The 24,920-nt window shown below is 37.2% G+C and overlaps 3 protein-coding genes across 3 annotated transcripts; 1 reads left to right on the top strand and 2 right to left on the bottom strand.

The window, feature by feature from the left end:
- Positions 1-1,790: 1,790 nt before the first annotated feature.
- LOC306897225 (polymeric immunoglobulin receptor-like) lies at positions 1,791-5,845 on the bottom strand. Its single transcript, XM_079461798.1, has 6 exons — positions 5,739-5,845; positions 5,332-5,632; positions 4,951-5,253; positions 4,580-4,861; positions 4,225-4,500; positions 1,791-2,485 (listed from the first exon to the last, which is right to left on the bottom strand). The coding sequence occupies exons 2-6, from the start codon at positions 5,534-5,536 to the stop codon at positions 2,367-2,369; spliced, it is 1,185 nt and encodes a 394-aa protein (XP_079317924.1). The 5' UTR covers positions 5,537-5,632; positions 5,739-5,845; the 3' UTR covers positions 1,791-2,366.
- A 13,089-nt stretch (positions 5,846-18,934) lies between these two features.
- Positions 18,935-21,261, top strand: LOC306897227 (chymotrypsin-like protease CTRL-1). Its single transcript, XM_079461800.1, has 6 exons — positions 18,935-19,010; positions 19,108-19,128; positions 19,224-19,425; positions 19,505-19,770; positions 19,914-20,059; positions 20,279-21,261. The coding sequence occupies exons 1-6, from the start codon at positions 18,956-18,958 to the stop codon at positions 20,621-20,623; spliced, it is 1,035 nt and encodes a 344-aa protein (XP_079317926.1). The 5' UTR covers positions 18,935-18,955; the 3' UTR covers positions 20,624-21,261.
- A 264-nt stretch (positions 21,262-21,525) lies between these two features.
- nxnl1 (nucleoredoxin like 1) lies at positions 21,526-23,974 on the bottom strand (the record flags this gene model as incomplete). The annotated part of the gene is given in 4 exon segments (XM_079461821.1): positions 21,526-23,362; positions 23,364-23,571; positions 23,650-23,791; positions 23,794-23,974. Coding segments are annotated over 4 exon segments (633 nt in total). The 3' UTR covers positions 21,526-23,260.
- Between the last annotated feature and the right edge of the window lie 946 nt (positions 23,975-24,920).

Genomic DNA, 24,920 nt, shown 5'->3' with positions numbered 1-24,920 from the left:
ACAGACTGAAACAAAAATATGGTATAAACACAGAACTAAAATTGGTGAACTCAGAAAAACTGAAATGATCCTTTGAAACGGTCTCTTAATTTAAGAAGCTGTATATTATAATACAAAACATTAAAACCTGACCTATGAATAAGGCCAAATAATTTCTTTCATTACCATTCAGTGAATAAATGGACTGCTACAGGCTACTTCAAAATAAAATGATCATATTTCAGTATACCTATAATGTATAACCTTTTGTGACTGGGTTAGACAGCTAAATCGGGTTTCTCATAATTTAGCCTGGTTACAATCTACTTATTCAACAAAGCCATCTCATCCATTCATCATTCATACCTCACACACACTTTTTATTAAAACCTCCACATATGTCACATATAGATGCTTTAACATGCATCTTATCCCCGAACGTCAATCATAGCGGCGACTTTAGTATGATGAGAAATAGCGACTCTCGTAGGGTAAGCTCCGCCCCCGTTCCCCACGAAAATAGTGATGGGAAGTTCGGATCATTTTATAGACTCGGACCTTTGAGTCTCGTTCGGCAAAATGAACGAATCTTTTTTCGAGTCATTTAGTTCATTTTAGAAAAATAACTTACATTTTACGTGTTACTTCCCTAAACACATCTACAAGGCCTACTTAGGCAAACATTGATCACACTAGAAACAATACAAAACTATAATGCTATAAGAAACAAAGCAGTAATTGATTTTATTACCTGAATCTTTGATTACATCTATATGACAAGTCTTCGGATCGTTCAGTCATCACTTGACAGCCTCGTACGCTTTACCAATGCATTTTGAGCCGGAAAGAGAATTGATTAGTTCACCTCTCGAGATTCGGGTTTGAGTCGTTCGTTCGCTCAAGCGTACGGGGCTGTCACGTGATGAACGAACGACTCGAAAACCCCGAGACTCGAGACAGGTGAACTGATTCCAGTACATAACCTTTAGAATGTTGCGAAATGCGCATGCGCGACTGAACGAATCACTCCCCGAGACGACTCGTTCTTCCAGAGTCCCATTAAAGATTCGTTCAATCGTTCACGAACGACACATCACTACACGAAATCGATCTCACAGCACCTGTCAATCAGATTGATCGTGTCAGAAAGCCTTTCATTTGTGTGTCATTACAGTTTTCCTGTATCTCAGTTGTAAGAGCGTTGTGTTAACAACGCAAGGTTGTGGGTTTGATCTCAGGGGATTGCAGATACCTATGTATAAATGTATAGGATAATGCAATGTAAGTCGCTTTGGATAAACGTGTCCAAAATGTGTGTCCAGTGATATAAAGGAGTGAAATAAGTGTATGATGACATGATGAGAAACAGAGAAAAGTTGTGACCTGAGATGATGAAGAAAGTGAAGATGAGGAGGATGTTCATTGTGCAGCAGCTCTGTTGATCTTCTTGATGCTGAATGTTGACTTTCTTCATCTTTCTTCAGCTCTTATCTTATCCCGCCCACTATCACCAGTGACTCCACAGTTTCTGTTAGTTTCTTGTTATTGCAATCGTGTTTTCACACGTGTTGTAAATATTGGAGATAAAATATTCAGAGATAAAACATAATGACACATTCCACAGCTTCACAATCAGAAGATGACATGTAGACTTTAAATGATTGATCTCTGTCAAACTTCATAGAGGTCCAGCAGGTGAACATGAGCTCTTTCTCTCTTTATAGTGTGAAATGATCACGTGACACACTGTCAGAGGTTTGTGTAATGACTAATATTAACCAGCAGGGGGAGTAAAACACAAACATGATGTTGATTTGAGTTGAAGTTTTACTATTAGAATGTATTAGTCATGATTGCTCTCAGTGTTTGAGCTCATATGCAGATGTAGTATATTAGTCCTCATGCTGACCAGTAAACACATATACAATTCTCTTTCTCATAAACTCTCAGTAACGTTTATCTGCTGCATGTACAAATCTAAAGAGATGAAAGATGCACGAGAAGATTCAGAGAGGTGTGAACGTGTGAAGTGTTTTATTCACACATATCAGAGGGGATCGTGTATTAAACCCCTTAACATGCACAGAGCTCGTGGAAAATACACTTTTAACGTGTCTGCATTTTATAACCTTTGTTTTACATTATTATTCACTCAAACATCACAACTATGCATCATTGTAAAGCTTAAACACTCAACATTTATATTCTGAACTTATTTTCTAATGCGGATGGTTGTATAAGGGATTGAAGTAAAGGTGCTGGTGTAGATCACAGCGGCTGTCAGATCGTCTCTCTGACCCAGAAGACTCAACACAACATGTGACGCAGAATCAACATTCTTCTTCTTTATTACTTCAAATGTCATTTAACGTTATGTGTTTCCCTCTTCATCTGTGTGATGTTTTAGTTTGTTTTCTGATGAATCCTAAATTCACAAGCAGCATCGTTGTTTTCATCAGCAGCAGAACACTCACAGAAAGGATGATTATGTTGAAGAAATCTGAAACTAAAACAAACACAAACCTTGACTTGAAAACATTTAAAAGATGGTGTCAGTCAAATGAACATGTGATAAAAGCTAAATGGTGTTTGAACTGGATATTTGCAGACATGATGCTTTTGAATAAGCGTTGATGATTGATTCTGTTCTCATCCGTCACATTCACACCACAGTATTTATTAAATGTGCAAAATAGTATTTTAAACACATGATGATGTTGATCTTCTGTCCTTGTCAGTAGCTTCCTAGCTCTGTGGACAGTGTCGTGCCTTTTGTGTTTGTTATGTTTTGTCTGGGGTCAGTTGTGGCCTAATGGTTAGAGCGTTGGGCTTGTGATCAGAAGGTTGCCGGTTCTAATCTCAGTGCCAGCAGGTCATGACTGAAGGGCCCTTGAGCAAGACACCTTACCCCTGATTGCTCTGCAGTAATGTGTCACTGTAAAAAAACTACTTGTAAGTCGCTTTGGATAAAAGCGTGTGCCAAATGAATAAATGTAAATGTAAATGTGTGGAGACACGTGGCCTTTGTTTTGACTTTGCGCCATGCATGCGTCCTCCAGGGTCGCATCCTTTAGCCCCGGCCTCTTTGTTCTCCGTCATTGTCCAGTTAGTGTTTCATTCCTCTCACCTGCTCGTCACCATCCCTTTGTGATCATCCCAAGTTAGCGTTTGCCTTTATATTGTCTTAGTGCCCTTTTGTGTCGGTTCATGTAGCCTAGTCACCGTAGTCTGTCCTGCTTACATGCCTTCTTGTTCGGAATACCATTGTTCCTGTTTTTAAGTTTATGGATATATAATTTATTTATTATTCTAAAGACCTTGTTTTGTTTTGTCCCCATTGTGGATTTTTTATTTAAATAAAATCTATTTTAGTGAATCCTTTAACTGCGTTTGGGTTCTGCCTGAAAAACGTAACACTGCATGAGTTTTCTTCTCTATCTGCTCGCTTTTCTCTTGTCTTGTGGTTAGCATGTGGTTTCCTGAGTCACTTTGCTCACACTAAACCTAAGCCCGGACATCATCTGTGGTTCAGAGCTGCTACGACTAAATTACCTGCTTTTTACTGCAAACACTTCAGAGTCCGCTTCTATAACGTTAGTTTTTTAAATAATCTACAAAAGTTTACAAGAGACCCCAATACATACTGGGGTTTTCATGTCTTACTCTGTAGCGATCGATGATGCTGAATAAATAGTCCACCAAAACATAGGAGTCCTCGTCATTTTCTTTGGCCTGCAGTATGTTTGGATGTATGACATGGGTTTCACAGTTTTTCACAGGTGAACGCAAACAATTTCAAATAAGATGTTATCTTGTTGAGGTCCACATAGTAAAGCCCCAAGACATACAGCAGCACATCGTTTGATGTTCAGTCTCTTTGGTTCTTTCGACATGTAGTTACAAGACATACAGGAACTAGTAAGATTCAACAGTATCAATGTGCCACCATATTGATTATTAAATAACCTTAACATCCCTGATAGCACATACATGGGAGAAGTTATTTGCTCATCTGCAAGACGTCTCTGAGATCTAGAAGATATCTGTAAGATGTTTATGATGTAGAATGTATGTAAACTGCCAACCTGAGGATTACAGTGAACTGCAGTTTGAACTAGTGTGGAAAAAACTGGATATAGTTACAACGTTTTAAGCTGTATGTGGTCAAAGAGATCCAGCAAACCTGCATGATCAAATAATGAATATAATGTTGACTTGATGCCAAATGAAATAAAATTCTCTCACCTTTTGTGATGTTTAAATGCACTTTAGTGATGATGTGAGATCCACACCAGTATATCCCAGAATGCTCTTCTCTCAGATGACTGATGCTTACAGTAAATACTCCAGTAGATGTTTCATCACTTAAAGAGAATCCATCATCTCTGACTGACTGTGATGAAACTCCATCATTGAGACACATTGAGACTTCACGTGCTTTACAGAAGACTTTCTGATATTCAGCGTGATGTTTGCACTCCATTGACATGTTGTCTCCTTCACTCTTATTCAAGAGAAGTTCTTTAAAGAAGAAATAATAAAGATTCACATTCAAACAAAGTCACTTTTTATATTCATTATTGGTGAAAATGTATCTCACCCTGTTTGATGATAATAATGAGATGAGTGTAAAGATAAATCTCATCTGTTTCTGATGTAACAGCACAGTAGTATTTCCCAGCATCCTCTGCTGTCAGTCCAGTGATGTTTACGCTAAACACACTTGATGACATGTCATCATTCACACTCCATCTGTTCATCCCCATGAGAGTATTTTTATATGTAGAACTCTTCAACAGTTTCTTTGACTTTGATTTATAGATGGGATCATAAGGACAGATGATCTGAGTAGATCCTCCTTCATCTCCAAACACTGGAGGCACTTCACACACACAAACATCATCAATCATCAATACAAACACAGACTGTGTGAATTTACAGCAGATGTTATGGAGAGTTTCTTCCACTCACTCATAATGTGAAGATGAACAGCAGTAAGAATGGAGTAACTGTAGGAGGTTTTGTTGAGATAAAGTCCACATAAATAAACTCCTGCATCTTCTGATCTCACGTCAGTTATCCTCACACTGAAGAGATTGTTATCTGTGTCATCAGAAAATCTGAATCTCTCATCCTTCTTCCATGTGCTGTAAATCACCTCAATAGATTCTTTTCTTTCTCTGTATATGATCTTGTCATCAGTCTTATGATGTTGTGAATATTGACAGGTGAATTTAGCAGTTTGTTCAGTATTCACCATCCCTCTGAATGAATCTGTCAATCACATATGATATAAGACACGAATACCTTGTGATTCAGTGGTTCTCCATATGAAACTCTGATCTGTCTTACCTTCTTTTATATCTAAGGATATATCAATGTACCAATGACCATCATCTCCAATCCGGTATGTTCCAGAATCTTGTGTGTTTACATCTCTGATGTAGATCATCAAGTGTCCATCACTGTTACAATATAAAGTGAATCTTCCTTCAGTAATCCAGCGATCATGTTTCTCATGATTTATTATCATTGTCCACTGGTGATGTTCATGCATATATTTAGCACTATTTTTGTGCCAAAGCTTCTGTGAATCCACAAGAACACTTCCTCCAGAATATCCAATCACATCGAAGCATCTCACTGCACCTGTCTATCAGATTGATCGTGTCAGAAAGCCTTTCATTTGTGTGTCCAGTGATATAAAGGAGTGAAATAAATGTATGATGACATGATGAGAAACAGAGAAAAGTTGTGACCTGAGATGATGAAGAAAGTGAAGATGAGGAGGATGTTCATTGTGCAGCAGCTCTGTTGATCTTCTTGATGCTGACTGTTGTCTGTGCGTCTCTTCATGTGACCGCTTGACTTTCTTCATCTTTCTTCAGCTCTTATAAGTGATGATCAGCTTTACTGGCCCCGCCCACTATCACCAGTGACTCCACGCGTCATCATCATACTCACACAGCGCCCTCTAGCTGCTATTACAAATACAATTATAAGAACAGCTCTGAACACTGTGTTAGGAGTAAAGAGTTCATCCTCAATTCATGTCCTTCTAAACTTGAACTTCCTGTCTCACAGCTGATATTTAGGAGGTTTGATGAAATATGTTAAAAGAAACAGTGTCTTGTTTATATTTGGAGTTGATCAAAGTAAAAACATTTTTGTCTAATTTAGTTATATAGAACTATTGGGCCCTACCAAGTATTTAAATAGCATATTGTTACATTACATTAAACATCGTAAAAGTTACGTTGGTAAAAACTAGTCTATCATATAGGTACATGAATTATTTGAGTCTGTTAAAATCTCGTCCTTACTGAAACCGGAAACTGAGCGCAGCGTAGAGAACATCATCACAGGGGATTGTGGGTAATTTTGCATTATGGTACCTTTGGGCTCCTCCACAATCTGACAGAGAATACAAAGTACAAATAAATATCCATATCATGAGCGTTTGTGAATCTGCGTGTGTATTTGTGATCATCACCTGGTGTCTGAATGTCGTGGTTGTGTCTGAATTGATAAACTATAATCAGAGTGATTCCTCCAATCAGCAGCAGGATCACACAAACACACACGATAATGATGATCAATGAAGAATCTGAAACTAAACAGAATAATCAATGATGAAATGATAAGGTCACATGAAGGGTGTTTGCAAAACAATGTCTAAATATGTCATATGAATATACAATCCAAGCCAAAGTCACATCTTTAGCATTTCACAGTGTGAACAATTGTGGACTCATTGTTTGGACACGTTTATGTTTTTATAGTATGCACAGGATTTTTACCTATAAAATATTTTCCAGTGTTACAGAATCTACTTGTTTTTCTATTTAAAAATGAATCTTCTGAGCCTGAATGAACAGGTCTAAATGTAGTTTCAAGAAACAGATGTCTGTCTTCTGCACACAGCCTTTGTCTTTCATCAGTCTCATGTGGTTTCCTCAATGTGCTTGTAAAATCTTCACAGCTAAAATAAATTTAGACCTCGAACCCTCAACTGTTTTCTGGGGTCGGAAGAAACATACCTGCATGTTTATCAGCATAGATCACAGCGGGGTGCTGCTCTGCAGGCCTGCACTGTAAAAAACAACCTATAAGATCTACTCAATACAATTGAGGCAACAATTTGCACTCACTTTAAAGGAGTATATTCTACCCCATATTTTTGAGTAAAGAGCACCTAAATTTATAAGTTATAACAAACCAAATTAAATTGGATACATTTTACCTAATATATTATACAAGTATTTACTTAATAAAATTGGGTAATGTTTACCCTTTGACAGCAGGCATTGTTCATCTACCTAATTATTATTAGTAATGTATAGCCAATATAAATAATTAAATGTTACTTATTAAGAAATGGTTGAATCTACTTAAAAACAGTGAAAGGAGATTGCAATAAAAACATTTCAATGAACACACTTTATTTTTTTAAACACTTCCTCAACGAACAACTTCACTTTACAAATTACTCTAACATTTAAAATAAACATGGACTGCTGACACAAACATTTCATCTTTTAAACATTTAACACTAATGCAAGTGTTAAAAAGAGCCCTTTTACATTCAAGTTGAATTACAACTATTGTTCACATTACAAATTTATGAAAATGTTCTATTTAAAATCACATCAAAACTCTACTAGGTTTCTCGGATACTCTACACTGTAAAAAATGACCTGTAGAATATACAGGAATTTACTGGCAAAAAAGTTGCCAATAAAGTCCTGTAAAAATGTTGGTAATTACTGTAAAACTGATTACATTATTATTCTGTAATCGATTTTACATTAATTTGTTGTATATGAAATACAGTAATTTGTAGTAGTTATTACAGTAAAATTTTATTAAACTTGTATTTTATTTTACAGCAATATTTTGTAATTTCATTAAAGTACAGTATTTAACTGGCAATAAAGTTGCCCGTAAAATCCTGCAAATATATTTACTATAGTTTCAGGCCATATATCAATCCCATCAACAGTATGTACGCTGTGGTTTTGTTTCCACACCCGCTCAGAACTTTGTTGCCTTGTATAACTATAGACACACCTGCTCAGCTGTGGGATTATGCATCACCAGCACTTTCATTACTTGGTTTGTTTGCCTCTCAAGTTCTCCTACCTGTTAAAAATAATGCATTTCAATCACATTAGTTAAATAAACATTATTCACATATCCTCTTATGTTGTGAGGGCTGTCTCCATTACAAATCTTTTTTGCCTAAGTATAATTTTCGGGACAATTAGGGCCAGATTCGGGACCACAGTTTAGTTTTCGGGACGTCTGGTCACACTAATTTACACAGAAACTTATTTAAAACTCAAACAAGAAAATAATGGTAGGGCTAACATTTAAGTAAGTACACATTTGCCTAAATGATGATATAAAAAAAGTTTAACAAAAACTTACCGGCTGCTCCACAAATCCTGTCAGCGAATCTGAAGAGGATGCGTCTCGTGATTCCTGATTTCCCGCCGGGGCATTGACGCATGCGCACTCTGCAGTGTCATAGCTAATATTTTCAGGTAAATTCTACCTTATTTTTTTAAGTTGCCATTACTACTCATAAAAAGTAGATAGTGTAGGTAGAATGTACCCTTTAATATATATATTATTTGCTAACCAATATTCGTAGCTAAATTTTAACTGATTTTAATGGGTTGTATTTGACACCCTCTAGAATCGTTTTTTACAGTGTGTGCCCGGCTTACTTTTTATGTCAGGTACTGTGCAAATATGACATAAAAAAACAGAGAGTGTTGTATATAGATTGATAATGTTGGGTTATCAAAGCACCAGTCACACATCAGCTTTGGCTGCCAAACTTTAGTTCACAAACAGACTGTAATGCATTTTTGTTATTGAACAGAAGGAGCAGAATGAAGGATAAGACCTTTTGTTAGTGATTACTTTTCTGCGACATTAAAATGAAGCAAGTTTTCCATTATGTGTGAGTTTTTGCAAATTACTGTAATGGTGAAGATTTACATTTTGGCTTGTTTCTGTTTTCATTGAGTGTTGAAATACTGTCCTTCCTGACAGCACCAGTCATTTAAAGCAAATAACAAGTTATTGTTTTTATGTAAAAATATATGCTTTTATATTATAGATCTATAATTATTTTATAAATCTTTTTATAATTTTGTAATTCGTTATATAAATTGTTCAATTGTTTTTGGAAAAGAGTAAAGTTTTTTATAAATACAGTATATATATATATATATATATATATATTTAACGTTGATTTAATTCATTCATTTCAATTAATCATGATTAAGTATTTGACTTTTACGCAAGTACATTTTTTGAGTATCTGTACTTTATGAGACTATTTTTACTGGGGAAGAAATTTATTCACTACATTATAAATCATTTTGGCATAGTTTTAAAGGGTCAATTCACACAAATAAAAACGGTGAAGTAAATGTGAGAGCAGACGTTCAGCACCATGGACAGCAGATGAACACAAACATTGCTTACGAATGTATCATGTGTACATATAACAATAAGGATTTAACATAATTAAGAGCGAATGATGGCCGATCACTCAAAGGCTGTGACATACCAGAGATGTTTAACTACTCAGGAGGGTTTATGGGTAAGTGAAGACTGAAGACTACTGTTGTTCTGCTGTCTGTGTTTGCATCAGAATAAAGTTCAAATCTATCACAAGCATTAAACTGCAGAAAACAAAACATGAGAAGTGCGTCACAATTCAAGCAAACAGGTGAATGTACGCATGGATTTGATTTCACGTTTATTATTATTAGTATTTGATACTTTATTCTGTCATTACAGAAAGACATGACCACATTTACAGCAAGACTTCATGAAACATGTTGTTAAAACAGCAGGATGATGAAAACTCACCTCAACTGTGTTTATTAAGCTCACTTCTGACCCTTCAGAAAATACACAAACATATAAAACAAACATTATTAGACAGATTAACAGAATGATGAAGGCATATTCCCACATCTGCCACCCTCATGCACATTTACTGAAGGCCAGTAGAGGGAGATAAAGCTCTTCGGTCCCCATAGTAAGAATAAAAATGACTATGATCAAGTCAATGTGCTCAATTATTTGGCTGAACTATTCGTTTAAAGGGAATCATGTAGAGGGGGATTTTCCATGTTCAGTAGGAAAACAGTCTTATACTGAAGCATCAGAAAACCATAAAATTAAAATGAAAACATGAACAGACTGAATTACCTCGAGTCAGTCGAATGGCCAACAAAAGCACGGAAACTCCAGCCAGCAGCAAAAATAAAATCCCAGAAATAATAATTACAAAAACACCTGGAAATAAGAGAATCTGTTATGCTGCAAATTGCATAAGACACACATGCATGCAAATACACTGACATTATTCAGGATCCTTGCGTCATTTACTGTAATGTGACAAGATCAGATCAAAATATGGTTGACAGTGATCGAGGCGTTTGGACCTTTGGCTTCTGCTTCATATAAACTGAGTTCAGCACGAGCTCGACCCACTCCTGCTTCACAATGAGCTCCAGCTTTGGGGAGTCTGCTCCCTTTCAGGAGGGTCTGCATGTGTTCCTCATCGAGATTATGTCACTTCTGTGTAAGCGTTTCCTGGTCTGTCAGCTGTGTCGATGACGCCAATGAAATCCAGCATATTGATATTAGCTGGTGCAAGGTGCATTGTTGGCTTTCTTTGCACTTCTTTTTTTATCCATGTTTTCATCCCTTTCAATTCCTTTACATTTTATCAGTCAGTCTTTCTGTCTGTTTTTCTTTATTTCTACTTGTTTGTCTATAGGCTTGTAACCATTTAGACTTTCAGACCACAAACTGTGTCAAACTGTGTGTCCACAAACTTACACCCCAGCTAACAAACATTTGTTATAAGAACGTTCCTTAGAGATTCCTAATGATTTTGAAAACGTTCTGAAAACATTAATAATGTTCAGATTTTTATTTTTCTATAAAAAAAAAACGTTTTAAGAACGTTCCCAGCTAACAAAAGTCACCATCATGGTGTTCAGTGTCTGAGTTGGGCTCTCTTGACATTCAAACATTCGATTCTTTGGTGTGCTTTTTTTTATGAATGATACTTTGTAATGCTAAAGAATATCTGGGGGGGAAAAAATCCAAACTACTGAGCACCTGCACCAGCAGCATTTGCTCCATCTCCAACATCATCCACTCCTTCAACTTCATCAAAAGCGTCCCGTTGACCTGCATCAACAGCAGCAGATACTTTTATTTTGGAGGAAGACTATGATGAACAGAAGTCAGTATTTTAAATCACATGTATTTAGTTCTCTCAAGGCAACTTCACACCGATCCAGCAAACAGGTATGTTTCTGTTTGTTGGATCAGAGTGAAATAACATTGACAAATCAACAATTCTTAACATTGATTCAATAGGTTTGCCCTTCAAGAATTCAATTGTAATTTTATTTTATATATCAAGCGGTTGATGTAATCTGTACTTACTGTTGTTCTCTGGGGTAAGAAAGTCTGGATGTAATGTGGGCCTGTACTCACTCATTTCTGATTTCAACAAGTTGACTCTGTAACACATGTAGCAGAATGTCGAACGATGATAAACAAAAAACCTCACATTGATGACAATATACAAATCTTCATGGAGCAATGCATGCTGGGTTACATCATAGTACAAAATTCTTTCATAACTCTGAACTTCTCCTGAGAAGGAGACATGCAGTGGGTGTTCATTCTGTGAGCGAACGAATCATTCAAACTTAATTCAGTCCAACCAGGTCATCCACAAATCAGTTTGTCCATTTCTAATTTAATCAATAATCATCGTAAAAAAATCAACCTTGAACATTACGTGCACAATAATATTCAGTTATGCTTTATTTACTGATAAAATACACGTTTTTCAACTGGTAAATGTAACTGTAAATGTAAAGCACGTTTCTACCCACCATTGATAATAATAATGCTTGATGATCAATTTCTGTCCAGATGAAAAATCATTCTAGTTTGCTCAATGATATGAAAGTTAAAATACCTGATAGATACAGTCAGACGGAGGATGTTGAGGAACACAACACAACACCGCAAGATTGTACAGGTGACTTATGTTTCTTTTGGTTATTAGTAAACATCGACTAACTGAATATCAGCATTCTTCAGCAGACATCTGAAATACTTTTTTGTTCCTGTTAGACCTGCTAACACACGCACACACCCACACACACAGACCCACACGCACGCACACACACACACACACCCACACGCAGGCACGCACGCACACACCCACACACACGCACACACACACAAACGTTACTTGAAGTATCTCAACAACATCATCTCATTCTATGTAACACAGAGAACTTCTCTGATAACACAATGACTGTAAAAACAACAAACACTCCTGGAGATCACAGCTTTCTTATCATTGAATAATTCAGCTTTGGACCTCTAGACAACATCAGTGTCTCTCTTGTGTTTTCAATTCTCATAAGATCTGAATTTTATTGTATTACCCTGAAGACCCATCACAGCCACAGTTACATGACGTTGCAATCAATACATCATAAGAAAGCTGAATACATAAACTTAATTGATGTGTGGTTTGTTAGAATACAACACTGTTTTGGAATCTGAGGGTGCAAAAATCCAAATATTGAGACAATCGTCTTTAAAGTTATGAATCAGAAGCGCTGCAGCAGGACATTTCTAGTAACAGGTTTGTCTTAATGCTCTCCTTCGGCTTACCGCTGTAATGATGTTGTTGGGAGTAGATGAACCCAAAAGCAGATATTCTGAGCTTTACATAGATACCAAACTTCAGTGGGTGATTCTCAAAGAGCGGATGGCAGCGAGTGATCTTCGTTGGTGTGTTTTCGGCCAGTTTTGTTTGCGATTTTGCTGCGTCACTAACACAAATAAAGTTATGATATATTTGACAAAATATCTTCATGGAACATGATCTTTACTTAATATACTAATGATTTAGGCATGAAAGAAAAATCTCCAACTTTGACAATCATTAAACTGATTCAGATGAACAGCAACTGAAATATTATTTTGTTGACATCACCATTGTTGAGTCATTGTTGTTAATCTCACATTGTAGTACAACACAACTTCCCCACATTACACCGCAACACAAAAGTTTCTATTTGACTGCCATCAGAATAAACTCTAATCTCATTGGACCATAGTTTACTTTGGCCAACAGTGTCTTCAAATGCATAAATTGGAGCAAAGTAATCTTTTCATACCTATAGATAATGGAGGAATGAGTTATTTGCGATTTACAACTTAACTTGGCAAAGAGATTATTTCTAATGTGTAAATGGGTTTTGCATTTTGTTTACATTGGGAGTGTAGAGTTTTTATCATAGTTTGAACATGATGTGTTGAGATATCTAGTTTTAAAAGCTATGCAGACAATTATTGACAGCTTTGAGAAACGGAAGTTCATCGGCGTCGGCCAAATTCTCTTGCAGTATCGTATTAGGCATAACAAGACGCTATCTCCGTCATTGCAACAGAAATTTGATGTTACCTTACACGGGCATGTCACATAACCCGCTTTCTGAAATACACCAGGTGTTTTTCTCTCAAGTTTTCTTCAGGAATTGTTATTGAGGGTGTTATTTACATTCATTCCTTTAGCAGATGAATCCAGTCAACCAAACACATTCAATTCCAATGGCTGTCGTGACTCACATATTACAATTGTAAACTTTACTCAATATCACTTCCTAGTAGTTTGTATTTGTACGGTTGTGTGAATAAAAACACTAACTTAAAAAATTAAGTAGAAATATTACAGTTTTTTTCGATTGCTAAACGACAGTGGGCACAACTGGAGTCACATGTGCAAAACTTTATTTACATTTTTAGAACATAACAATTCTTTAAGGTAAATGAAAATTAGCAGTTTGCTTCAATAGTCTGTAGTAATTACAGATTTTTACAGACGCTAGGACACATTTCTCAATACTTAGGTCACTTTTGTAAAGCTCTTCACACGGTGAGCACAACAGAAGTGTATGTGGGCTAAACTGAGGATCAAATATCATTGCTTTGGCACAAAATGCATTCATTGACTACATCTCTCAAATGTCATGAATTCTTTTCTCACGCAGACACAACACCTGCCAAATCTCTTTGTACGTACAGGCCAATTTTCACACGCTTACATACGGTTTTCAAAACTGTTAAACTTATGTTCAAAACAATAACACAATACAAAACTGAACAAGACAGCAATTTGCTACATTGCTACAGTATTATTTGAATGAAATCTATTTTAAATCTGAAAATTACTGTGAATGCTATAAAAACAATTGGACCAGCCACAGCTGATTCTCATTGTAGATGAAACTCACCACAGGTGTAAGCCTTTAATTTCATTTAATTTCAGCCTTTTAATTACCAAACCAAACACACACAAAGACAATTTTTACAAATGTACTACTGTAAAGTCACTTTTCCTCCCATCTTACTCTCCATTCCTCAACTCCATAGAGGAATTATTTTCCTCATGGAGGTGGAAGGTTTATGACCACCATCCACATGATCAAATGTCCCTCCTGGACGCAATGAATGCTGGCTGCGTAGACATATCAGCAGAAGATTGCCAGGGATGGATCAGGCATGCCAGAAGATTCTTTCCTAGGTGTATTGCCCTAGATGACAGAAGATGTGATGTGGATGAGAACCTGTGGCCAAATGGAGAAGACCGATTAGATTAGCATTACTGTACTATTGTATCTGTATCAGTGGATGGTGTGTGTACACATTCTTGTATTTTGGAATTACTCTCCAAAAAATAAATAAACAACATAAAATATTGAGGAATTCTGCATCATGTCTGATTCATTCCAGTAACATATATTGCAGTGAAATATAAACCGAGATGTGTCCTTGTTTTACACAAGAAAATATAGTATAATGCTGCATGTTGTTAGTGTTTTTTAGGTCATTGTTTTGTGGGTGACAAAGTGTGTTTGTCGGCTTTGCTAGTGTTCTGGAAGAATGAGTTGATTTGAGACCTGAATAAAGTGTTTTGGTAGTTGTAGTGCATTTTGAATGTGAAATGAACTGCTTTGCCAAGTTGAAAGTTGGTTAGGAGAACTGTGTGAAGAGTTTTGCAAAAGTGACCTAAGTATTGAGAAATGTGTCCTAGCGTCTGTAAAAAACTGGAATTACAGTAATTAGAAAAAAAGTTAGAAACTAAAAGAACATACTGTATTTGGAAGAAATAATTAAGGGGCTAATCCTGCCTCTCTCTAGCATCAGGCCCCAGGGTTTCATCAACATCACATCTAATGTTCTCTCTTGCCACGCAGCTTCTGGAGTGCCTTATCCATCCCTGGCAGTCCTCTGGACTCGTGTCCTCACATCCGGCACGCATGGCTTCCAAAAGAGACATTTGGTCATGTGGGTGTAAGGATGTAACTCTCACCTGTTTGTACGATGGAAAATTTGCATTACAGATGCCACTGTGGATCTTTGCAGATTGTGTTGCACCCTCAACCCTTCCTCTCTCAATGAGAGACCATGATTCATGACATGGTCTATACGTGTAGCCCTTATTTCATCTGAAATAACAGCTCTCTGTCTTCTTTGTCTTCCTCCACACATCCGCCCTCTCCCTGCCACCCTTCTCCCACCACGAACCCGTCTTCCTTGTTCCATTTCCAAAATGAGTCTTTCTGAGCTCTACCTATATATATATATATATATATATATATATATACACATATGTGTGTGTGTTCACTAACAAGTCTTAAACAAGACACCTGCTTAGCCTTTCAGCTGAAATTGCAATCGGCAGTGTTTGAAAGGCACAAGGCTGAAATCTATTCTGTTTTGAATGTGTGGTTCACAGTTTTGACAGCAGTGTGTTACCATTTGAACAAAGTGCTGTAAATCCACAGTGTTGTGCAGGTTGTGGTTAAAGTCGCGGGATAAGTGTGTAGAGTTTTGAAAACTGTGTTCAAGCAATGAAAACCGAACTAGAGTTTGGTCCACATGAACTGCTGCTGTGCAGACTGTAGTAAGAGTTTTACACATGTGACTCCAGTTGTGCCCGCTGTCGTTTAGCAATCCAAAAAAACTGTAAAATGATTTGTTGAATTAGTCAAGTTACTTTACCGTTGGTAACTCAGCAAATGTGTTACGATCTTTGTAAACATAAAAAACAAAACCAAAGAAAGCCCGTTTAGCAGGTCTGTGAGTGTCGGCCCCGGGTGATTCTAATGAAATCTTGTTGTCAATACGTCAAACATGATTTTCATAAAAACACTTGTGGCAACATATTTCCTTTAAACAAGGTGTGATGCGTTTAAAGGCGTTTTTTTATACACTTTTACTGAAAGTTAAACACAATTTAAACAAAACAAGGCCTTTAAATGAGATTACAGTGATCAGTGTTATTGCGATCAGTGTTATTGTGATCGGTGTGATCTTTAATTCATCTTGAGAGTCATGATTTCATGACTAATGAAAATTTACTGCAAAAAAGAACAACTAAATACAGTAAATTATAATACACTTAGACATCAACAATGGTTACAATTAACTAATGCAGATAAACATATCAACTGCAATGCATGTTGGGAGTGACTGAGTTTTCGACAATGATGGCACCCAGCATGCATTGCAGCATGAAGCTTTCTTTCGTTGATTGTCATCATTGTCGAGTTTTATGTGATGACCCTGAACATCAATACTCAATAAGTTCCACGCAGAATGTTTTAAGCACTTCTTTAAATCTTTTTCGGCTCTCAGGTATCCTCTTCTCCCATCAACCACATCAGTAAGGTCTGGCAGGGTTTTGTCGGGAGTTCTCCGCTTTATAAGGTATAAAATGGCCCAAATGGAAATGAAATTTAAACATCAAATCAATTTATTTAGATTAAACATGAATTGTATTTAACCGCTCAGACTCGCTTTGATCTACTTGGCATGTCAGAAACAGGAAGGGCCGAAACCGCATTAGAGACGTGTAGAACAGTGATCTGTATTATGACACTTCAGACAATGATGTTGCACTGCTCCTGCTCTTCTTTTCTGTGAATTTATTTGATTACTTTAAACTTTAAAGTCTGTCTGGATAATGCTGGTGCTGAGCAATAATATGCCTGAAATGATGACTATGTTTCAGATGGTCTTTCCAGCAAACCATAAAGGCTCTTTCAAACCTTACTTTTCATTTATATTCCTGGATGTGTTTTCAAATGTTTTTCCGATATCTTTTGTGGTGTTCTGAGCACATAAGAAAAACCACATTCAAGAGGAATGCTGTCTAATTTAAACCAGTTTCTCAACTCTGGCTCCATACTTAAATTTGTTTTGCAGAGGTCGAAACAAACAACAAGAGTTTCCCTTGAAAACATGCTGATGTGTGCCAGTAATAATTTCCCACTATGTCCCTAAAATATAAGTATGTTTCAAATTCAAGTTAAGTATTCTAATATCGTAGTCAGTGTAAGTATACTATTGAAACAGTCATTGGGACAAATTGGCTCATAAATATAATATGGGGGGATTTGCAATAATCAAAGTAGAAAAGAAATAGAAGACTGTACTAATGGGTCAGATGTCAGATGTTAACTTGTAGTTTACGTTTATATACTGTATTATTGATGTTATTTCTAATAAGGTTATAGTAAAGAGAGTGTATACGACAATACTGTATATAAAACTATGTAGAGAAGCATTTAATAGGCTACATGGATTTTTATATAAAACAAAATATCACATATCATATTTAGTTTTCATTCCGTTTCAACCACAGCCATGGCTGCTTCCCTCAGCGACAGTGGCGAGTTCTTTGACTAGCGTCCGTTGAGTCTGATCTGATCCCCACTTCCTTAACAGACCCTGCAGCCCACTTCCACCGGGAACACTTTAGATCTCCATCCCTGATCTTCTGCCTCCGCTGCTTTCATTCAAATGCTTCATTAATGGCCTCTTCCCAAGGTCCAGTCAACTCAACTATGAGGACTTTCCTACTGAAGCTGGACCACAGAACCAGGTCCTGCCGCATGTTGGTCGCTGCGATTTCCAAGGGGATAGAAAGTCTGTGGTTTAAATCAACTCGCATTTCTCAATCCCTGGCTCTACTCAGCAGACCTGAATCTGGGGATAAGGGCTTGGCCCGCTTCTTCTGACCCTCACCAATAAAGTTTTGCCTTTTTAGAATAAAGTAAACTCTGTTTGATTGATCGACCTTTTGACATTGACGATGGCTATTACTGCAACTATAACATGTGGGAAAGGAAAATTATATTATAATTTCTTTATATCTTAACTCACAGTTCTCCAGATGGCCAGTCCGTCACTGCACATGTACACGGATGGCTTTTTCCGATAAAAGCCTCTACAGGCATAAACGCCCTCCAGACATCACGTTTGGACACGACTGAAAGTCACTGATCACAGAAAGCTGTTATTACTGAAAAACATAATTTTATTTAATACACATAAGCTATAGTGGGACATGTGCTACAGTTTCACTGATGAACAGAAAGTGTTTTAATGTGTTTTGCCTTCATTTATTAAGACTCCGTAACCAAGCAATTATATTGCATATCTTATGTTTGTAATGCTTGTGTAAATTCTCATTTTGGCAATAATACACAACTATAGTTACAGTCATGTGGAAAAGTAACGACACCCTATTGAACAGCAAAATAAATACAAAATCAGCTGATCCATGGCAGGCCGACTTTAAAATGTGACACAGCAATAACTTTGCAAACTACCCCAGATGATGTGGGCTTTACAAATGAAACTTGTTTATTATAAAGTGAGTAACATCAGATCTAAGTTTGAAGACAGAAGTTTTAGCTTTGACACAAAATATTTCAATCATCTCTGGTCTCAAAACCAATGAAAAGGTTGAAATCAGAAAGGGGGAGGAGTCAGAATCCCTCTTTAAAAAGCCTGCGGTGCTGTAGATCAAGTCATCAGTGAAAACATCAGAATGAGGTCTAACACAGTCTTGTGTGTTGCTCTGGCTGTACTTCTATATCTAACAGGTAGGCAAACGCTAACTGATCTCTCTCTCTCTCTCTCTCTCTCTCTCTCTCTCTCTATAACATTAACTTTATTTTTATTTGTTTTCTTCTACTATAGGATCTTTTGGTCAGCAAGATGGTGCGTAACTCCATGTGACCGTCAACACTCAAGATATTCTACACAGTTTTCTTCACTTTATTCAAAGCTTTTCTCATATTCTTTTCTCTCATCAGTGTGCGGTCAAGTCTCACTTAACACAAAGAGTATTGTGGAAGATGCTGAGCTTATTTATGATGGCATTGATGCGACTGAAGGGTTTTGGCCCTGGCAAGTAAGCATTAACAGTATTGGGTCTAATGAGATTGTCTGTGGTGGGAGTCTCATCAATAAAGACTGGGTTTTGACTTCAGCTTCCTGCTTGTCTTTTATAAATAAGTAAGTGATTACAAGCAAAATTAAATTTAAGTGTCAAATCATCACACAGCACGTGGATTAAAACTGACTGTATTTATAGTTTAGACAGTTCATACTTTATAATCTACTTGGGACGTCTGAAGCAGTTTGGCCCAAACACACATGAGGTGAATAGAACAGTGAGTGATTTCATCACACATCCTAACTATACCAGCTCTACTTCTGAGAATGACATAGCACTGGTCCAGCTCTCTTCTTCTGTGGACTTCACTGCTTATATTAAACCAGTCTGTCTGGCTGCTGCTGGTAGTGAATTTGATGAAGGACTTCTAAGTTGGGTCACTGGATGGGGTTCCACTAGTTCAGGTAAGTGAACATTGTCTCAAAATGTCACGTATCCAGAAGTGTACAGCTGTTACAACAATTACAATATTTCAAACAGTGTTATATGACGCTTGTACTGAATGATATTGTCTCTCTTTGTAATGCTATACATGTTTCTACTCTAGGTGATTTTTCAGAAATATTACAAGAAGCAGAGATTCCAATCGTCAGCAACTATAATTGTAGTTTTGCTTATATTGATAAACGTTTCAAAATCACAGACAACATGATGTGTGCTGGACTGTCAGGTGGAGGGAAAGGCTACTGTAATGTGAGTTATCAATCCTTCATCTTTATAATCACACTTCAGCTCACAGTCCCCTGAAGTAACCTGTAGTTCACCATGTTGCTCTAAACCAGAATCTCTTTTACTGTTAAAATGATGAAGTTCAGATATAAAATCTCAGATCTAAATGAGGATTAAATACAAACACAGATTCAATGTTACTGTAGAACAGTTGTTATAAGTGGAATCTGTTTGTCATTGCAGGGTGATATTGGAGGGCCACTGGTCACTAAACAGAACTCCAGGTGGATTCAGTCTGGAATTATATCTCTGAGATGTTTCAGCAGTTTACCAAGTGTGTTCACCAGAGTCTCTAAATATCAAGACTGGATCAACACTCAGATAGTCAACAACCAACCTGGATTTATTAAATCCCCCTATTATAATAACACTCCTACTAGCTCTATTCCTGATATTCCTAAAGTTCCTGATGTTCCTGATATTCCTGATGTTCCTGATATCTTCAGTGGAAGCTCACCTGATCTTCACTTGTTTCCCTTTTACCTCACATTCACCATCATCTCTCTCATCTTCTGTCCATTTTTTTAAAGGAGTGCTTAGTTGTGGTTATTCTACAAAGACTTACATGCACATTAATTCATTTATTTTAAAGCATGTTACTAGTAGGATAAGTAGGATGGTTACTCAGATAAATGTTTCGAGGTGATTTTTGAAGATTGTGATGGATGTTGGAGCTCAGGTGGAGGCTGGCGGTTAATTTCATTTACATTTAGCAAACACTTATCCAAAGTGACTTACAAAGAGTTCATGGAGCAATAAGCGATCATTTCCAAAATATGTTTTGCTTTGGATAAAAGCATTTGCAAAATAAATTAGAATGTAAATTCTAAATAAAATTTAATAACAAAGTTAAAAGTTTCACAATATATCGTCATTTGATTTGGGAAATTCTTCACAATCTTTTTTCTCCTCTTTGGTTAAGAACAGATCATTTGAGATACTCGCTCAACTTCAGGATCTGAATTTCTTTATTGGGATCTCTATGTTGAAATGCCTCTAATTTATTTTATGTTTTGGTTCAAGATGTAAAAAACATGTACTGGTGTAACTACTCATAATAAATAAACAGTGGGTTATGGTAATGCTTTTGGCCATGTTGTGAAACATTCATTTGAGATGATATTGCACATTTGTGCTGAATCGCACCTTTGCTTAACATATACTACAAAATAAAATAATAATAAAAATGAAAAAACACTACAGGGAAAATTGTGAAGTACTCCCGAACAGTGACAGAGATAACAGGGTTAAACACTGTTGGCCACACAGTCATGAGATGAACCAGCTCAGCAGCTCTTGAGTCACATGTAGTCTAACTCTCCAATGTTCTCCATCAGCAATTTCATAAATCAAAGACATTTCCTAACAGAACGCTGACCCTCTCCAACATGTGTGTGACCCTGGATCACAAAACCACTCTGAAGAAGCACTGGAACAATTTTATTAATCGCCAAAAATACATGTTATATATGCCAAAATCATTAGGATATTAAGTCATGATCCAAAAATATAATTAGTAAATTACTACCGTAAATATATCAAAACCTTACTTTGTGAGTCATATGTTCTGGAAAGGACTTAATTTTGACGACTTTTAAGGGGATTTTCTCAATATTTAGATTTTCTTTGCACCTTCAGATTCCAGAGTTTGAAATACTTTTATCTCTGCCGAATATTGTCCAATCCTAACAAATACATCAACGTGAATTAATGATAAGATTCAGTGTTCAGATGATGAAAAATATACATTTCGAGAAATCAAAATGAATAAATTAACAAAATTAAGAGTATGTTTTGCCTATAATTTCTGTAGTGGTTGGTCGAAAACTGCAAGTGTGTGACAGAAATGTAACGCCTCACACCATATTTAGAACATCAAGTTCCAAAGCAATTGTACTGACAGGTACGACCACCTTACTTGTGTATACATGTGGGCGGTCTTAGTCAAATCATACCACGAGCTGATGTAGATTTGTGGGGGTGTGGCTACACGAGGTGTTTCAGGCAGGTCTGGGTGAGCATTCACTTTAGATAGAATTCATCTTTTGCTATTTAACCTGTTTAATACATGCATGAGCAACTTATAACACACCAAAGACACAGAAAAACATGTATTCGCACCATAGGCCCCTTGAACCTATCAACATATTACAGAGCTCGAAACACAGAGAACATAGTTTAATAATGGATTTCCCAAAGTTATATGACCTAACAAAAGAAGACAAATACAGAGATGTGAATAAAGAATACAGAGTGGGTTGATGTGCAAGTACATGATACATGAGCGTCATTAGTATTAGTCATTACCACAAAAATTGACTGCAAACTTAAAATATACATAAACTTCAGGCAGGTTGGTGACCTTGAATGACTGCCCAGAGACAACACATTTTCACTATGAGACAGCAGCAGCGAAGCAACTCGCCAAGTCTATTGAAACATTCGAATGTCATGACTAGCCAATCAAAATCAAGCATTCGAAAGCGCTGTGTAACAAGTCTCTTATTTGTTCATATGAGATTTTTTGGGCATCTCCAAAACGTGCACCTCCAGGCTCTTACCTGTCATGACGTAGATTGAAAGTGCCCCTAGTGGTCGTGAACTTCTATTTGTGCATCAATGGGCCACCGTAAATTCCATATGTGAGTTTCAAAATAATATTAAAAATAAATAAAAACTCAAACGGGAAGTGGATAATAATTAGCAATGTTTGTTATAAATAGCTTATCAGTGTGGGTCATTCACTTTTAAAAATGAATGTGTCCTCCAAATCTTTCGTGATCTTGACTTTCACTGGCACGAAAGCAGATTATACAATTCATTCGAATTAGATGATCAAAAAGACAGTTGCGCATTTCTACGAGACTCTATAGAACACAAACTAATAAAAGATATTCAAGTGACATCTGTTATAATTAATCATGAGAAAAAAAAAACATATACAACTCTGACACTAGTCTAGAAGGATTCTCATCGTAATATCATTCTAGATTTACATCTTATATAAAATGAAATGATTTAAGTAGTAATAAAGCATCTTGAAAAGCAGCTGCTTGATCTGTACACACGGGCTCCAAACTTCAGTCCACATCACTAATGTTATGAGAGCATCAGTCAGCCAATCAGAATGAGTCGGATCAGCTCATCCAGATCAGTTCTGACACATCAGCCCCACGGTCCTCCTCCTCCCTCATCGTCTTCTTCAATCTTACCTTTCTTCTTTTTCTTCTTGTCTTCCACCTTGTATTTGAGTCGTCTGAAGGGGTCGGGTCACGCTGCGCATTTTACCCTCGTCATACTCCTCGTTCATCATGAAGTTCCTGTCGATTAGCTCCGCCCCTTCCTGCCAGTTGTGGAAGCAGTCGGGTCCCAGGGAGCAGATTTCTGCCACGGCGTTGGGAGAGAGCACGGAGCAGTCGGGACGCAACACCACCACGCTGGGCACGTCTTGCACTTCGAACATCACCGCCAGCTCCCTGTGACACAACCAAACATCACAGACACATCAACGTTTGTCATTCTTATCAGAATCCATTTGGTGTAAACAAACATACTGTCTGTACGGATCTTCATACGGCAGGAACAGGCAGCGTTTGGGCAGCTCCTTCAGGAACTTCTCCTGCTGCTCCTCTGATGTGTCCAGAGAGACGTACAGAAGAACCAGCTGAGCCGAGCGCTCCACGTAAAACTCATCGTCAGTTTCTTGAAGAAGTCTTTGAGCGCTGGAGCGAAGTCCTGACACCTCTCGCATTCTCCGGAGGCGAAAAACAGCACGAGGATGCGATTCTGGAGCCGCAGGATGATCTCACGCTCGGTGTCCAGCTCATCTTTATCTCTGTTGTTTTTCACCAAAACTTTCCCCAAGAACAGATCCACCATGACAACCACTGAGGAGAGAGAGAGAGAAACTTTCCTTACGGAGATGCATTCATAAACCAGAAAACAGATGTCATCAGCATCTCAGATCATTCTCCTGAGAGAGACGTCAACACGGTGTCAAACTGAGCTCAGATGTGTCTAGTCTGCACTCAAAAGTCAATATTATTGAAGATGTCAATCTGAAATCCAGATTATTTTCATCGACAATCTACATTCGTTTTACACCTACATACTCCTCGTGTGTTTCAACAATTTCACTCTCATCTGATTTAATTTTTGAAGAAACATCTGAGACCAAATTGAGATTTAAATCAAACTGAGAACTGCATCACATCTGTGCAATAATCCTTTAGGTAACTTTTAAGACACGTGTTTTTATTGTTGCTAAACTGTAGGCATGACAGTAAAACGTTAACCATGCTGGACTCAACAAGATTAAATGAACATCTTTTGTTTTAGATCTAAATAAACTAGTAGCAGTAAACAGATTAAACACAGTTCACTTACCTTGCGTGTCTTGCTGTGGTCAGACTAGATGTTAATAGGATGAGTTTATATAACCAGTTTCTTCTTTGTTTAAATATCTTGTTGTTGTCCCGTCACACACACACTCACTTTCTCGTGTCCTCGTTCATAGAGATTACAGAAATAAATCTGACCGCCAGACAGTGTGTAACATCATTCTGTCAATGTGATAGTTTAAAAGCATTTCAGTCTGCCCGAGCAGACCACCTAATGACGCAAATGAAGCAAATTATGTTTCAAAACCGTTTCTCTCTTTGAGTGCGGTGGTGAAGTCTGTGGACAGATTATGACGAGGTCTGTCCCATAAACCGTCTTGGCTGAAAATACACCAAGGGTTTAATCCGAGAGAGAGAGAGAGAGACAGAGAGAGAGACAGAGAGAGAGACAGAGACAGAGAGAGAGACAGAGAGAGAGAGAGAGA

The sequence above is a fragment of the Barbatula barbatula genome, assembly GCF_947034865.1.
Source record: "Barbatula barbatula genome assembly, chromosome: 8".
NCBI classification, from domain to species: domain Eukaryota; kingdom Metazoa; phylum Chordata; class Actinopteri; order Cypriniformes; family Nemacheilidae; genus Barbatula; species Barbatula barbatula.
The sequence above is the reverse complement of the archived record's forward strand: the minus strand, read 5'-3'. Positions and strand labels throughout refer to the sequence as shown.

Excerpts from the sequence above, each read along its gene's own strand:
- LOC306897225 (XM_079461798.1), bottom strand. The coding sequence starts at position 5,536 with ATGCATGAACATCACCAGTGGACAATGATAATAAATCATGAGAAACAT. Across the intron at positions 4,862-4,950 it reads TGTTCATCTTCACATTATGA|TGCCTCCAGTGTTTGGAGAT; the intron begins GTGAGTGGAAGA and ends GTGTGTGTGAAG. Across the intron at positions 4,501-4,579 it reads CATTATTATCATCAAACAGG|AACTTCTCTTGAATAAGAGT; the intron begins GTGAGATACATT and ends TCTTCTTTAAAG.
- LOC306897227 (XM_079461800.1), top strand. The coding sequence starts at position 18,956 with ATGAGGTCTAACACAGTCTTGTGTGTTGCTCTGGCTGTACTTCTATAT. Across the intron at positions 19,011-19,107 it reads TGTACTTCTATATCTAACAG|GATCTTTTGGTCAGCAAGAT; the intron begins GTAGGCAAACGC and ends CTTCTACTATAG. Across the intron at positions 19,426-19,504 it reads TGCTTGTCTTTTATAAATAA|TTTAGACAGTTCATACTTTA; the intron begins GTAAGTGATTAC and ends CTGTATTTATAG.